This window comes from Myotis daubentonii, chromosome 2, assembly GCF_963259705.1.
Source record: "Myotis daubentonii chromosome 2, mMyoDau2.1, whole genome shotgun sequence".
Classification (NCBI taxonomy): domain Eukaryota; kingdom Metazoa; phylum Chordata; class Mammalia; order Chiroptera; family Vespertilionidae; genus Myotis; species Myotis daubentonii.
The window spans coordinates 112,863,546-112,880,309 of NC_081841.1; the positions used below are offsets into that span (position 1 = coordinate 112,863,546).

General features: G+C 39.3%; 1 protein-coding gene across 25 annotated transcripts in view; it reads right to left on the reverse strand.

Annotated features, from left to right (window-relative positions):
• The window catches only part of MICAL3 (microtubule associated monooxygenase, calponin and LIM domain containing 3), a 279,395-nt gene that overhangs the window by 111,231 nt on the left and 151,400 nt on the right, over positions 1-16,764 (reverse strand). For all 25 annotated transcript variants that reach the window (XM_059684295.1, XM_059684298.1, XM_059684293.1 and 22 more), the window contains one exon: positions 697-785. In XM_059684295.1, the coding sequence (XP_059540278.1) occupies positions 697-785 (89 nt within the window). The remainder of the gene's footprint in view (positions 1-696; positions 786-16,764) is intronic.

The following is a 16,764-nucleotide window of genomic DNA, read 5'->3' on the forward strand; positions in this document are numbered from 1 at the left end:
CACACAAAGTAAGTCTTTCTTTAAAAAACCAGGACATATTTCACATGGAAATCATGAGGAGTCAAAATTTAGCTCCACCCAAGTATACCTCTTCTTACAAGTCCTTCTGCAGTCAACAGGAGTCTCCCAAGTAAGCATTAGCTAGCCTGCTCCCTGACAAGGAGACATCATGGAGTAAAGATGGAGAGAGGAGCTGGTTACTCTCATTTAAGAAAGAGAGAGAGAGAGAGAGAGAGAGAGAGAGAGAGAGAGAGAGAGAGAGAGAGAGAGAAGGAAAATGGTTCTTAGATAAGTTATTCACACAAGAAAGAAAGTGAAAGGAATTGGCAGGCAGAGCAGATTATTTACAGCTAAGTTCATTTTTAGGCTGTCCTTTTCTCAGAGAGGTGCTTATTTACAAAGGTAAAAGTCTTCTTTTATATAGAATGAGCAGAAGGGAAGGTCTGACACAGTCTTCCAAATCCAACTAAGGTGGTGGATAGAACATTACTTCAGTGAAATGCAGCATTAGACTAGGCTTGAAATGATGGTTCCCTCCCCGAAATGGACTATGACCACCTGTCACGCAAGCCTTTCCCACTCATAGAAAAAGCAATTCAGTGGCCATTCAGCAGGCTCTGCTGGCTACACACTGTCACAACACTGAAATACATAGTGCCTGCTGCTTCTCCTCACTTAGAGATGGATTACCATTACCTTTCCAGACAGAAGAGTCACTGCTGGTCTCTTCCTCTGTGCAGAGCTGGAGAGTCGGTAACAGTAGTGTGGTTTGCAGTAGAATTTACCTGCAGGCAGCAAGAGGCAGAGGAAAGGGGAATGAGCACAACTCTATAATTCTGAACTTGACTTCCTGGTCTTGGCACATTCTTTATCCATCTCCTCTAGCCATGAGCATCATCACTCCCTTGCCTTTTCCAGGTTCAGGCTTCTTGTCCATGGAGGCCAGGCCTTCCCTAAAACTTTGATTTCAGCCCTCCTCTCCCCTTTATCCTTTGGATATGCGAAGGCCATTGAGCCATCAGCCAATCAGTGCCCAGAACAAAGATATAAGGCTTACATGGTAGGGCCAGCAAACAAAGTGGCAGTGTATGCAGAACAAAGACATGGTCATATGAAAAGCTGGGAGTAGCATTTGTGGGGAAACCAAGAATGAATACAAATGCAGGGTGGAGGTGTGGAGGCTGCAGGGGTGGGGCACACATTGAATGTTAGTTAACTCCAACAGGACCCCTCTGCTGCCCCTTGTCAGCACTGGTCAGACTGCAACTTATGACCCCTTAGTGGGTTAGGATCAGCATTTGGAAACAATACAATGCAAAACCAAACCAAAAAATCCTGCAATGGACTATAAATAGAATGAAACAGAATACAATAAAATAAAAAGCATTAGAGTGGTGCATAGTACATAATCAGAATTAAGTATTATTTCTTGCAACTTTTAGCTGCGACTACATTTGTTTACTGGGTTCCAATGTATTTGCTACGGTGGGTATGGTCAAAATGATGAAAAACACTGATCTTGGCTTTTCCCATGACACTGGTAGTGACTTAGTCACAAAGGGTCATTTTTTGACTCTTTTCTTTATTCCTACTTAAAGAGCCAAGGCTTTTGAAAATTAAAGGGTATACAGACTGTTGAAACAGGAGCAATCCCACTCATTCTTCTCATTTGTATAAAGTGCTCTTTCGAGAAATGAACTTTTCCATTCTCAAAGTTAAAATAAGAGAATCTAACCAGAAAAACAAGACAAAAGATCAATAAAACTAAGAGCTGTTTTTTTAAAAAATAAAAATAAAATGGACAAACCTTAACTAGGCAGAGAACTCAAATAAAATCAGAAATGAAAAAGGATATATTACAAATGATACCACAGAAATACAAAGGATCATGAGAAACTACTATGAACAATTAATTATATGCTAACAAGCTGGATAACCCAGAAGAGACAAATAAATTCCTAGAAACATTCAATCTATTACTAAGAGTAAATCATGAAGAAATAGAAAATCTGAATAGACCAATATCAAATGGCCTGTAATCCATAAATTCAGTAACCAAAACCCTCCCCAAGCAGAAAAGCCCAAGACCAGATAGATAGTTTCACTGGTGAATTATACCAAACATTTAAAGAAGAATTAACAGTATTCCTTCTCAAATTCTTCCAAAAAACTGGACAGGATGGAACATTCCCAAACTCATTTTACAAAGCCAGTATTACCCTGAAACCAAAGCCAGATAAGGTAGCTACGAGAAGAGAAAATTATAGATCAATATCCCTGATGAACATAGATGCAAAAATTATCAACAAAATATTAACAAACAGAATTCAATATCACATTAAAAGGATCACTTGGCATAATAAACTGGGGTTTATTCCTGGGATGTAAGGATGATTTAACATATGCAAATCTATACATGTGTTATACCACATCAACATAATGAAAGATAAAAATCACATGATCATACCAATGACTACAAAAAAAGTATTTGACAAAATACAACATCCTTTTGTGATAAAAATGCTCAACAAATTCAGTATAGAAGGAACATACCTCAACATAACAAAGGCCATATATGACAAGCTCACAGCTAACATCATGCTCAATGGTGAAAAGTTGAAAGCTTTTCCTAAAATCAGGAACAAGACAAGGGTGCACACTCTCACCACTCTTATTTAACACTAGAGGCCTGGTGGGGTCCTGAAGGGTGTGGTTGGATCCCCAGGGGGTGGGGGAAGCCAGGATGCCATCTGGCCTCCCTCCCGGTGGGCGCTAGGCAATCCGATCCGTCCTGGCTGACATTCGATCAGTCCTGGCTGACATTCGTGTTGGTTGTTGGGAGCCACCTGGTTGTTGTTGGGAGCCACCTGGCGGCCGCTTTTATATTGTTTCTTCCTTGCAGAGATTTTAGGGGGAGGGAAGTGGCTGCGGTGCCCTATGCCAACTTCCAGGAGGCCTGTGGCACTGTTGGGATGGTGTGGGGCGGTGCTGTTCCCTTGTGCCTGGCCTGTTCTCTGGAGATTGGACCTGAAGGACTACTGAAGGAGTGAGTGGCTGCCACCGGGCTGGTGGGCTGCTGGGAAGGGTAGGTCAGCTGAGTGGCGCTCCTGCTATGGGAGCGCCCTGACCACTAGGGGGAAGCTCCTGTGTTGAGTGTCTGCCCCCCGGTGGTCAGTGTGCATGACAGCAACCGGTTGTTCAGTCATAACGGTCGCTTAGGCTTTTATATATTTAACATAGTGCTGGAAGTCCTAGCCAGAGTAATCTGACAATAAAAAGAAATAGAAGGCATCCAAACAGGAAAGGAAGAAGTAATATTATTTTTGTTTGCAGATAATATGATCATATATATATATATATATATATATATATATATATATATATATAAAATCCTAAAGACTCCACCAACAACCTCTAGGACTAATCAAGAAATTCAGTAAAGTTTTAGGATACAACAAAACATCTGAAAAAGAAATAAAACAATCTCATTTAAGTAGAATCAAAAACAATAAAATACTTAAGGAATAAATCTAACCAAGGAGTGAAAGACCTGTATACCAAAAATAACACGACACTGATTAAAGAAATTAAAGAAGACACAAACAAATGGAAAGATATACTACATCCATAGATTAGGATAATTAATATTAAAATATCCATAATACCCCAAATAATATATAGATTCAATGTAATCCCTAAGAAAATACCAATGGCATTTTTCACAGAAATAGAAAAAAAAATCTTAAAATCTGTATGAAATCACAAAAGACCCTAGTCAAAGCTATCCTGAGAATGAAAAACAAAGCTGGAGCCATAATATTCCCAATTTCAAACTACATTACATGGGTATAGTAATCAAACACTATGATACTGGCATAAAAATAGACACACAGGCCAATGGAACAGAGTCAAGAGCCTATAACTAAGCCCACACATATATAATCTATCTAATAATAGGTAATATTCAAATTGGTTGGGATGCCATCACATAACGACTGATCAGCAGGCTGCGTGAGCAGCAGGAGCGGGTGGGCGGGAACCTGCAGCATCGGTGGGCAGGGACTTGCACCGCCTGGGGACGTGAGGCTTATGTTCCCGTCCCCTGCACCAGCCTGGGGACTTTAGGCTTGTGTCCCCGCCCCCCGGCAATGGGCCCTAGGATGGGAGGCTCACGGCCCCGCCCATAGCAACGGGCCCCGGGACATGAGGCTCATGTCCCAGCCCCCCTGCGCCGGCCTGGGGACTTGAGGCTCGTGTCCCCGCCCCCAGCAAAGAACAAACAGCAATATTAAAATATTTACTCTAATTCCCTTTTAATGTGCATGAATTTTGTGCACCAGGCCACTAGTCCTATATAATAAAAGCGTAGTATACAAATTGTCCCCTTAACCGGGAGTTCTTCTGGGAGTTCGACCAGGGGGCAGGGCCAGGGGAACAGCGGGAGGCCCCAGCTGGCGTCAGCAGCAGGCAGATGATAGCAGGCAGTTGGAGGAAAGGAGTGAGTACCCGGCTGGCTGCCACCAGAGGCTAGGGACCCTACCAGTACCAGTGCACGAATTTCATGCACTAGGCCTCTAGTCAAGTAATATTTGACAAGGGAACTAAGAATACTCAACCAGGAAAAGAGTCTCTCCAATAAATGGTGCTGGGAAAGCTGGATAACCACATGTGGAAACATAAAATTGGACCTCTATCTTAATCTACTTAATAAACTTAAAATGGATTAAAGACTTAGCATAAGACCTGAAACTAACTCCTAGAAGAAAATAGAGGGAAAATTCCTTGGCATTGGTTTTGGAAGTGATTTCCTGGATATGACAGCAAAAGCACAAGCAAAAAAAGCAAAAAATAAACAAGTGGGACTACATTAACACTAGAAAGACTGAAATTTAGTATATACCTATATTGCCCAAAAGCAGTCAAAATGACTGCACTGTGAAAGAATAATATCGGAGCACTCTTCACTTATGTTCCTTAGCTTTTCCAATAACTCACTTCTATTCGACATTTCTTTCATGAATTTAGGGCGCAAAAGAAAGTAAATAAACAACTTATTAGAACAAGTATCACTGCATAAAGATTCGAATAACAAGTACTAGTTTAGCTTATTGAGCAACTGCAACTTATCAAGTATCGACAATTTATCATGTACTTGTATGTTATCATGTGACGGTAATCGAAAAAAAAAATGAAAACTGTTATTTCAATACAGAGCCGAACTGGTCATATAAGAAATTTACTCAATTCAATAATAAGAGTCTAAAATTTCCCAAGCAGTCAAAATGACTGCTTTTGGGCAATATAGGTATAACATATATATATATACCGGAAATGAAGGAGGAAGAGGTAACTACAATTATTAATAAACGCATTTATATGTTGTACAAAAAGTCACAAAATTCTAAGACATTGTGTCCTTATATACATAATTGTTTTTCTAATTGAAATTAAAAAGCAGTCAAAATGACTTCCTTGGGCAATCTAGTGTTAAGTCAACGCAGCAAAGAGAGAACTACATAACCAAACACCTGGAGAAGTGAGATCATGGGGAGACAAAGAAACAGCCTGCATATGAAGGAAAAACAGGCATCACCCGAAAAGAAAGCAAACGAAATGGAGGCAAGCAACCTGTCAGGGAAAGATTTCAGAGAAATGGTCATAAGGTGGATGAAAAGAATGGAAGACAAATTCAACAATATGTGTAAGAACCAAGAATAAATGAAGAAGAAATGAAAAATGACATCACTGCTATAAAGAACTCAATAGAAAGCATCAACAGTAGACTAGAAGAAGCAGAGGACTGCATCAGTGAGCTAGAAGACAAGCTAGAAAAAAATACCCAAGCAAAGCAGCTTCTAGAAAAAAAAATTAAAAAGCAGGAGGAGAGCCTAAGAGAACTTTGGGACAACACAAAACGAAACAACATCCACATAATGGGGGTGCTAGAAGGAGAGGAAACTGAGCAAGGAATAGAAAACCTGTTTGAAGAAACAATGACAGAAAACTTCCCTGATATAGGGAAGAAAAAACTCACACAAATCCAAGAAGCTCACAGAGTCCTAAACAAAATGAACCCCAAAAGACCGACGCCAAGGCACATTATAATTAAATTGGCAAACACCAATGACAAAGCAAGAATCTTAAAAGCGGCCAGAGAGAGACAGAAAGTTACCTACAAAGGATCCCCCATCAGACTAGCGACTGATTTCTCAACAGAAACACATTAGGCAAGAAGGGAATGGAATGAACTATACAAAGTCCTGCAAAGGGAGGGTCTGAATCCAAGAATACTGTACCCAGCAAGGCTATCAATCAAAATTGACGGTGAAATCAGGAGCTTCACAGACAAAAAGAACTACGGGAGTTTATTACCACCAAACCAGCAAGGCAAGAAATGCTAAAGGGTCTGCTGTAAAAAGAAAAAATAGGAAACAAAGAAGGAACACAGGGGTAAAGAATAAAAATGGTGACAAACAAGTATCTATCAATAACTTTAAATGTAAATGGATTAAATGCCCCAATCAAAAGATATAGGGTTACTGAGTGGATAAGAAAACATGACCCATATATCTACTGTCTACAGGAAACCCACCTCAGAAAAAAAGACGCACACAGACTGACGGTGAAGGGATGGAAAAAGGTTTTTCAGGTGAATGAAAATGAAAAAAAAGTTGCAGTAGCAATACTTATATCTGACAAATTAGATTTCAAAGTGAAAGACATAAAAAAAGATAAGGAAGGACACTTCATAATACTAAAAGGAGCAATCCAACAAGAACAAATAACTCTGGTACACATATATGCACCCAATATAGGAGCACCCAAATACATAAAAAAACTTCTGGAGGAGATCAAGGGAGAGATTGACAGCAATACAATCATAGTAGGGGACTTTCATACCCCACAATCACCATTGGACAAATCCTCTAAAGAAAAAATAAGCAAAGAAACATCAATTCTAAATGACTCACTAGATTGGATGGAATTAATTGACATCTTCAGAACATTTCACCCAAAGCCACAGAATGTACATTCTTCTCAAGTGCACATGGGTCATTTTCAAAGATAAACTATATATTGGGTCACAGGCAAAGTCTCTTCAAATTCAAGAAGACTGAAATCATATCAAACATCTTTTCAGATCACAATGGCATAAAACTGGAAATCAACTACAATAAAAACAATCCAAACAAATCAAACACATGGAGACTAAATAGCATGCTATTAAACAATGACTGGGTCACCAGAGAGATCAAAGAAGAAATAAAAAACATCATGGCAACAAACGACAATGAAAACACAACAATCCAAAACCGATGGGACACAGCGAAAGCAGTCTTGAGAGGGAAGTTCATAGCTCTACAAGCCTACTGCAAAAAACAAGAAACAATGATAATAAATTACCTAACCCTACAACTCAAAGCGTTAGAAAGAGAGCAACAAGAAAAGCCCATTGTAAGCAGAAGGAAGGAAATAATAAAGATCAGAGTGGAGATAAACAACATAGAGACCAAAAAAACAAAACAAACAAAAACAATACAAAAAGATCAGCAAAACCAAGAGCTGGTTCTTTGAAAGGACAAACAAGATTGATGAACCTCTAGCCAGGCTCACCAAGAAGCAAAGAGAGAGGACCCAAATAAACAAAATCAGAAATGAAAGTGGAGAAATAACAACAGACCCACAGAAATACAAAGGGTTGTTAAAAAATGCTATGAACAACTCTACTCCAACAATCTAGACAACGTGGAGGAAACGGACACATTCCTAGCAAAATACAACCTTCCAAAACTCAATCAGGAAGAATCTACAAATCTCAATAGGCCAATAACTATGGAAGAAATTGAAGCAGTAATCAAAAAGCTTCCAGCAAACAAAAGCCCGGGGCAGATGGCTTCACAGGGGAGTTTTACCAAACATTCAAGGAGGAACTAAAACCTATCCTCCTCAGACTATTCCAAAAAATTCAAAAGGAAAGAACACTTCCAAGCTCATCCCATGAAGCCAGCATCACCCTAATAACAAAACCAGATAAAGACAACACAATGAAAGAGAATAACAGGCCAATATCCCTCATAAACACAGATGCCAAAATCCTCAAGAAAATCCTAGCAAATCAGATCCAGCAGTACATCAGAAAGATAATACACCATGACCAAGTAAGATTTATCCCAGGGATGCATGGATGGTACAATATCCACGAATCAGTAAACGTAATACATCACATAAACAAATTGAGAGATAAAAATCACATAGTCATATCAATTGATGCAGAAAAAGCATGTGACAAAGTCCAACACCCTTTCTTGATATAAAACTCTCAGCAAAGTTGGAATAGAGGAATCACACCTCAACATAAATAAAAGCCATATATGACAAACCCACAGCCAACATCATACTCAAAAACTATGCAAAAACTAAAACCATTTCCCCTAAGAACAGGAACAAGACAGGGATGCCCCCTCTCACCACTCCTGTTCGACACAGTACTGGAAGTATTAGCCATTGCAATTAGACAAGAAGAAGAAATAAAAGGCATCCAAATTGGAAATGAAGAAGTAAAACTGTCCTTATTCGCAGATGACATGATATTGTACATAAAAAACCCTAAAGACTCCATAAAAAACTATTAGACTAAATAAATGAATTTGGCAATGTAGCAGGATACAAAATTAATGCCAAGAAATTTATGGCATTTCTATACACCAATAATGAACTTACAGAAAGAGAGACTAAAAAAGTAGTCCCATTTACCATCACACCAAAAAAATTAATATACCTAGGAATAAACTTAACTAAAGAGGTAAAAGACCTCTACTCAGAAAACGATAGGACGTTGAAAAATGAGATAGAGGAAGACATAAACAGATGGAAGAACATACCATGTTCATGGATTGGTAGAATCAACATCATTAAAATGTCCATACTACCCAAACCAATCTATAAATTCAACGCACTTCCCATTGAAATACCAACGACATATTTCACAGACCTAGAATGAACTCTCCAAAAATTCATCTGGAATGAAAAAAGACCCCGAATAGCTGCAGCGATCCTGAGAAAGAAGAACAAAGTAGGTGGGATCTCAATACCAGATATCAAGCTGTATTACAAAGCCACTGTTCTCAAAACTGCCTGGTATTGGCACAAGAACAGACATATAGATCAATGGAATAGAATAGAGAGCCCAGAAATCGGCCCGAACCAATATGCTCAAGTAATATTTGACAAAAGAGGGAAGAACATACAATGGAGCCAAGACAGTCTCTTCAATAAATGGTGTTGGGAAAATTGGACAGATATATGCAAGAAAATGAAACTAGACCACCAACTTACACCATACACAAAAATAAACTCAAAATGGGTAAAGGACTTAAATGTAAGATGAGAAACCATAAAAATACTAGAGGAATCGAAAAGAAACAAAATCTCAGACATATGCCGAAGCAATTTCTTTACCGATACATCTCCTAGGACATTGGAAACTAAAGCGAAAATAAACAAATGGGACTACATCAAAATAAAAAGCTTCTGAACAGCAACAGAAACCATCAACAAAACAACAAGAAAGCCCACTGCATGGGAGAACATATTTGCCAATGTTATCACCGATAGGGTTTAATCTCCAACATTTATAGGGAACTCATACAACTTAACAAAAGGAAGATAAACAATCCAATCAAAAAATGGGCAAAAGATCTAAATAGACACTTTTCAAAAGAGGACATTCAGAAAGCCAAGAGACATATGAAAACTTGCTCCAAGTCATTAATCATCCGAGAGATGCAAATCAAAACAACAATGAGTATCATTTCACACCTGTCAGAATGGCTATCATCGACAAGTGCTGGAGAGGATGCGGAGAAAAGGGAACACTCGTGCACTTCTGGTGGGAATGCAGACTGGTGCAGCCACTATGGAAGACAGTATGGAGTTTCCTCAAAAAGTTAAAAATGGAACTCCCATTTGACCCAGTGATCCCACTTCTAGGAATATATCCCAACAAACCAGAAACACCAATCAGAAAGGATATATGTATCCCTATGTTCATAGCAGCACAATTTACCATTGTGAAGATCTGGAAACAGCCTAAGTGTCCAACAGCAGATGAATGGATTAGAAAACTGTGGTACATATACACAATGGAATACTATGCTGCCGTAAAAAAGAAGCAATTCTTACCATTTGCAACAGCATAGATGGAACTGGAGAGCATTATGCTAAGTGAAATAAGCCAGTCAATGACAGAAAAATACCACATGACCTCACTCATTTATGGATAATAAAGACCATTATAAACTGATGAACAAAAATATATACAGAGGCAGAGCAGCATCGAACAGACTGTCAAACTACAGCGGGAAGGCTGGGGAGGTTTTGGGGGCGGGAGGGAGGATAAGAGATCAACCGAGGGACTTGTATGCATGCATATAAGTATAACCAATGGACACAAGACACTGGGGGGTAGGGGAGGCCGGGGGAATGTCAAGGGGGGAAAAAAGGAGACATATGTAATACTCGTTGTAATACTTTAAGGAATAAAACAAAAATTAAAAAAAAAAGATCAGAGCAGAAATAAATGACATAGAGACAAAAAAACAAAAACAAAAAACAAACAATACAGAGGATCAATGAAACCAAGAGCAGGTTCTTTGAAAGGATAAACAAGATTGATGAACCTCTAGCCAGGCTCACCAAGAAACAAAGAGAGAGGACCCAAATAAACCAAATAAAAAAAGAAAGAGTAAAAATAACAAGAGACCCCACAGAAATACAAAGGATTGTTAAAAAATACTATGAACAACTCTATTCCAACAAACTAGACAACCTAGAGAGGAAATGGACATATTCCTAGAAAAATTTGACCTTCCAAAATTCAATCAGGAAGAATCTAAAAATCTCACTAAGCTATTAACACTGGAGGAAATTGAAACAGTCATCAAAAAGCTTCCAGCAAACAAAAGCCCGGGGCAGATAGCTTCATAGGAGAGTTTTACAAAACATTCAAAGAACTGAAACCTATCCTCACCAGACTATTCCAAAAAAAATTCAAAAGAAAGGAACACTTCCAAGCTCATTCTATGAAGCTAGCATTACCCTAATACCAAAACCAGATGAAGACAAGACAATGAAAGAGAATTACAGGCCAATATCCCTCATGAACAGATGCCAAAATCCTCAACAAAAATTCTAGCAAATAGGATCCAGCATTACATCAGAAAGATCATATACCATGACCAAGTAGGATTTATCCCAGGGATGCAAGGATGGTATAATATCCACAAATCAATAAACGTGATACATCACACAAACAAATTGAGAGACAAAAATCACATAGTAATATCAATTGATGCAGAATAAGCATTTGACAAAATCCAACACCCTTTGTTGAAAAAAGTCTCAGTAGGGTGGGAATAGAAGGATCATACCTCAACATAATAAAAGCCATATATGACAAACCCACAACCAATATCATAATCAATGGGAAAAAATTAAAACCATTTCCTCTCAGAACAGGAACAAGACAGGGATGCCCATTTTCACCACTCTTGTTTGACATAGGACTGGAAGTGCTAATGAAGTATGGTATCAATCATCTCAGGTGGAAACTGTGGTTTAACTCTAACCCTACTGTTTGGCTTAACAATAGAAAAGTTACTTTGATTTTCTGAATTGTATAAATCATCCCATTCAATTGAAAGCCCAATTGATTGTAATGTGAATATCCCATTGATTGTGATCTTACTGGTTTTAGAAAGCAAATTCCTCTGTACCTGGGAACTAGGACAGTACAATTATCTCAAGACCCTAGTGTGCTAGGGGAATGGACCAGGGCATAGTGTGCTAGGGGCAGGGACCATGGCATAGAAAAATTATTGATTGTCTTAAGAAACAAAGTGTTATGATATGTTCCAGCAAGGTGTGATCCCGTTTTCCTCTGAAACTTTTACCCTGCCACTTAACACTTTGTAGTTTTTGCAAATAAAAGCTTTGCTGCACATTCGGTTGGGACTGCAGCTACAAGGCTCCCTGCGAGGAGGTACGTGCTGCAGTCGCTGGCCAGCTTAATAAAGGCTCTTAAATTTAAATTCTGAGTCGGTGGTCTATCTCGCTGATTGAACCCATAACACTAGCCATAGCAATTAGACAAGAAGAAGAAATAAAAGGTATCCAAATTGGAAAAGAAGAAGTAAAACTGTCATTATTTACAGATGACATGATACTGTACAGAGAAAACCCTAAAGAATCCATCAAAAAATTATTAGACTTAATAAATAAATTGGGCAATGTAGCAGGATACAAAATTAACACAAAGAAATCTACGGCATTTTTATACACCAATAGTGAACTTACAGGAAGAGAGTTTGAAATAACAATTCCATTTACCAGCACACCAAAAAAAGTAAGATACCTAGGAATAAACTTAATTAAGGAGGTAAAAAACCTGTACTCGGAAAACTACAGGACACTGAAAAAAGAGATAGAGGAAGACATAAACAGATGGAAGAACATACCATGTTCATGGACTGGTAGAATCAACATCATTAAAATGTCCATACTACCGAAACCAATCGATAGATTCAATGCACTTCCCATTAAAATACCAACAGAATATTTCACAGACCTAGAACGAACTCTCCAAAAATTCATGTGGAATTAAAAAAGACCCCAAATAGCTGCAGCGATCCTGAGAAAGAACAAAGTAGGAGGGATCTCAATACCAGATATCAGTGGTATTACAAAGCCACTGTTCTCAAAACTGCCTGGTACTGGCACAAGAACAGACATATGAACCAATGGAATAGAATAGAGAGCCCAGAAATCAACCCAAACCACTATGCTCAATTAATATTTGACAAAGGAGGGAAGAACATACAATGGAGTCAAGACAGTCTCTTCAATAAATGGTGTTGGGAAAATTGGACAGATACATGCAAAAAAATGAAACTAGACCATCAACTTACACCATACACAAAGATAAACTCAAAATGAGTAAAGGACTTAAATATAAGATGGGGAAGCATAAAAATCTTAGAGGAATCCACAGGCAGCAAAATCTCAGACATATGACAAAGCAATATCTTCACCGATACAGCTCCTAGGGCCGTGGTCGGCAAACTGCTGCTCGCGAGCCACATGCGGCTCTTTGGCCCCTTGAGTGTGGCTCTTCCTAAGCCTTAGGAGCACCCTAATTAAGTTAATAACAATGTACCTACCTATATAGTTTAAGTTTAAAAAATTTGGCTCTCAAAAGAAATTTCAATCGTTGCACTGTTGACTAATGAGTTTGCCAACCACTGTCCTAGGGCAATGGAAAGTAAAGAGAAAATAAACAAATGGGACTACATCAAAATAAAAAGCTTCTGTATAGCAAAACAAACCATCAACCAAACAACAAGAAAGCCCACTGCATGGGAGAACATATTTGCCAATGTTATCACCTATAAGGATTTAATCTCCAACATTTACAGGGAACTCATATACAACTTATCAAAAGAAAGATAAACAACCCAATCAAAAAATGGGCAACAGACCTAAATAGATATTTTTCAGAAGAGGACATACAGAAGGACAAGAGACATATGAAAACATGCTCAAAGTCACCAATCATCCGAGAGATGCAAATCAAAATGACAATGAGATACCATCTTACACCTGTCAGAATGGCTATCATCAACAAATCAACAAATGACAAGTACTGGTGAGGATGCGGAGAAAAAGGAACCCTCGTGCACTGCTGGTGGGAATGCAGACTGGTGCAGCCACTGTGGAGAATAGTATGGAGTTTCCTCAAAAAAACTAAAAATGGTACTCCCATTTGACCCAGTGATCCCACTTCTAGGAATATATCCCAACTAGAAACAGCAATCAGAAACACATATGTTCATAGCAGCACAATACACCATAGCTAAGATCTGGAAATAGCCTAAGTGCCCATCAGCAGATGAGTGTATTAAAAAACTGTGGTACATCTACACAATGGAATACTACGCTGCGGTAAAAAAACAAGGAATTCTTACCATTTTCAATAGCATGGATGGAACTGGAAAGCATTATGCTAAGCGAAATAAGCCAGTTAGAGAAAGATAAATATCACATGATCTCACTCATTTGTGGAGTATAATGAACAACATAAACTGATGAACAAAAACAGATCCAGAGAGAGAGAAGCATTGATCAGACCGTCAAACCTCAGAAGGAAGGTAGGGGAGGGCGAGGGTAAGGGGGAGAGATCAACCAAAGGACTTGTATGCATGCATATAAGCCTAACCAATGGACACAGACAACAGGGGGGTGAGGGGATGGATTAGTGGGGGGGGGGGGGGTTTGGGGGGTAATGGGGGGATAAGGACACACATGTAATACCTTAATCAATAAAGAAAAAAATTTTTTAAAATGTTATCACCACACAAAAGAATTAGTAACTATGTGACAGGATAGAGGTGGTAGCCAATACTATGGTGGTAATCATTTTACAATTAATAAATGTATCAAAACAGCATGGTGCCTACCTACCTTAAACTCACCCAATATTATGTTATCAATCACATCTAAATGAAGTTTGGGTGTTGGGGGAGAAAAAGGGGAGGGAGGGAGGGAGAGAGAACCTAAAATTCAAATTAAATAAAGATGAAATGGCATTCTTCCTTTTTTCCCTTCACCTGGTGTTCTGATTATATTTCTTTTCCTTCAAAGTAACTGACTTCTGTTTTTTTCTTTTACCTGCACTTCCTTGCAACACTGAATAAATCTTTTTTAAAAAATTTATTGATTGAAAAAAGAGAAATACCGATGTGAGAAACATTGATCGGTTGCCTCCCATCCTCACCCTGACTGGGAATCAAACTTGCCACCTTTCAGTGTACGGGACGATGCTCCAATCGAGCCATACTGGCCTGGCTAAATAAATCTTTTAGAAAAATAGTTTATGAACTTTCATAATTTCAAATAATACTCATATACATAGTAAATTTTCTGAAACAGCATTTCCCACTAGCTTCTGGCACTTAATCGGGACTCAGAGACACTACAGCTATCATCAGGAACATCTGACAGCCAAGGGACCAGCAAGCTCACTGCTTATTCCTCTACAAGGGAAGTCCAGTCATGGGTTATTTTTTTCAGCTTGGATACAATCTCCTTTTATAATCTGTAATACACCATTTCACTTTTAATTTTGGCTAAGATAAAATGTAATTAGGAAAGGACAAAGTGGATGGATCATATACTACTTTTTTGTCTGTTTTTTATTTCATTCTTTAAGAAACACACCTCCCTCCCCCAAGTAATTCCAATGTAGCTACCAACCAGGTGGCCTGACATTACTCAGCAGAGAAGTGGACACATGGCCCTGTCCAATGTAAAATAAATTACACGTCACTGGCATACTGTTCCCATTTCTTTAAGGATATGATGGGATATTCATGAGGTGCCAAATGTCTTTCAGTATCTCTCCATTTTTCTATTAGAGTGTACCTTCCAGTTCGACCTATTGCTTGAGCTAAGGCTATTACAATTTCCTGGCAAGTTGTGACTTCGGTGACCCCACAAACAATCCCCTGAACTCCATCCACCCATACTTTAAGTTCCATGATGCACCAGCCAGTCACCCAAGGGCCCTGAGACTGGTCATCAATGGTGTCAGGTCATGTCTCTGACTATGGAAACTCTGTGCAGTCAGCTTGTCGAGCCGGGGTCTGTCCTCAAGTAGGAAGAGTGTGAAGTAGTCTTGAGGAAGGGTAGAACACCAGGCACAGGCACTCAGTTTTGCAACTGCACTGCCCCCTCAGGCCGCCAGGCTGGAGCGCTGGGGACCCCTGCACAGCCCTGCAGGGCCTTCCATGGGTGCCTAGTCTCTGCTTGAATGGAGCAGGTGGTGTGAATAAGTAAGTACCAGGTAGTAGTGAATACTGTAGACCAGGAAGTCTGCAAATGCCTCCCTGAGGAAGGAGTACAGCAAGCATGTCAAACTCAGCCCACAATGAATATTTTTATAGCCCAGCCAATATAACAGTATGTAAGAAACATTTAAAAAAAATTTTGTAACTTAATTTTTACAATATCTTGTTATACATAATCTGTACTAATAAAAGCCTAGGTGGCCCTCATGCCCCCATGTCATCACAAGATGGCCACCGCAAGATGGCCAGCAGGGGAGGGCAGTTGGGGGGGCGACCAGGCTGGCAGGGAGGGCAGTTGGGGGCCATCGGGCCGACAGGGGAGCAGTTAGACGTCAATAAGGCTGGCAGGGGAGTGGTTAGGGGACAATCAGACTGGCAGGCAGAAGCAGTTAGGGGCAATAAGACAGGTGAGTGGTTATGAGCCAGCAGTCCCGGATTGTGAGAGGGACATCCCCCAAGGGGTCCCAGATGGGAGAGGGTGCAGGCTGGGCTGAGGGACACTGGGCCTCTAGTTATTAATAACAAACTACAACGCTCGCTAATGACTGATTATTATAATTGTGATGTATTCATTTCCCTGGTGCGCAGGCGCACCATTTCTCTCCACTAATACTAGCAGCAAATATTTTAGCAGCCGATTGCCATGTCATTAGTCTTGTACTGACTTGTTTGGTGTGTGCAACAGGAAATATTTTGCTTTTGGAAAACAAGAAAAATGGATTTATTTGTGTTACGCTTATTAATTTGTGCAGTTATTCAGTGTCTGGTAAGTTAATGTTAAAAAAATATTTTATTAAAATGTTCTAGTATTTTATGTTAATGATTACTCATTTATTTCAGCTCTTTGTATTCAGCATGTCTC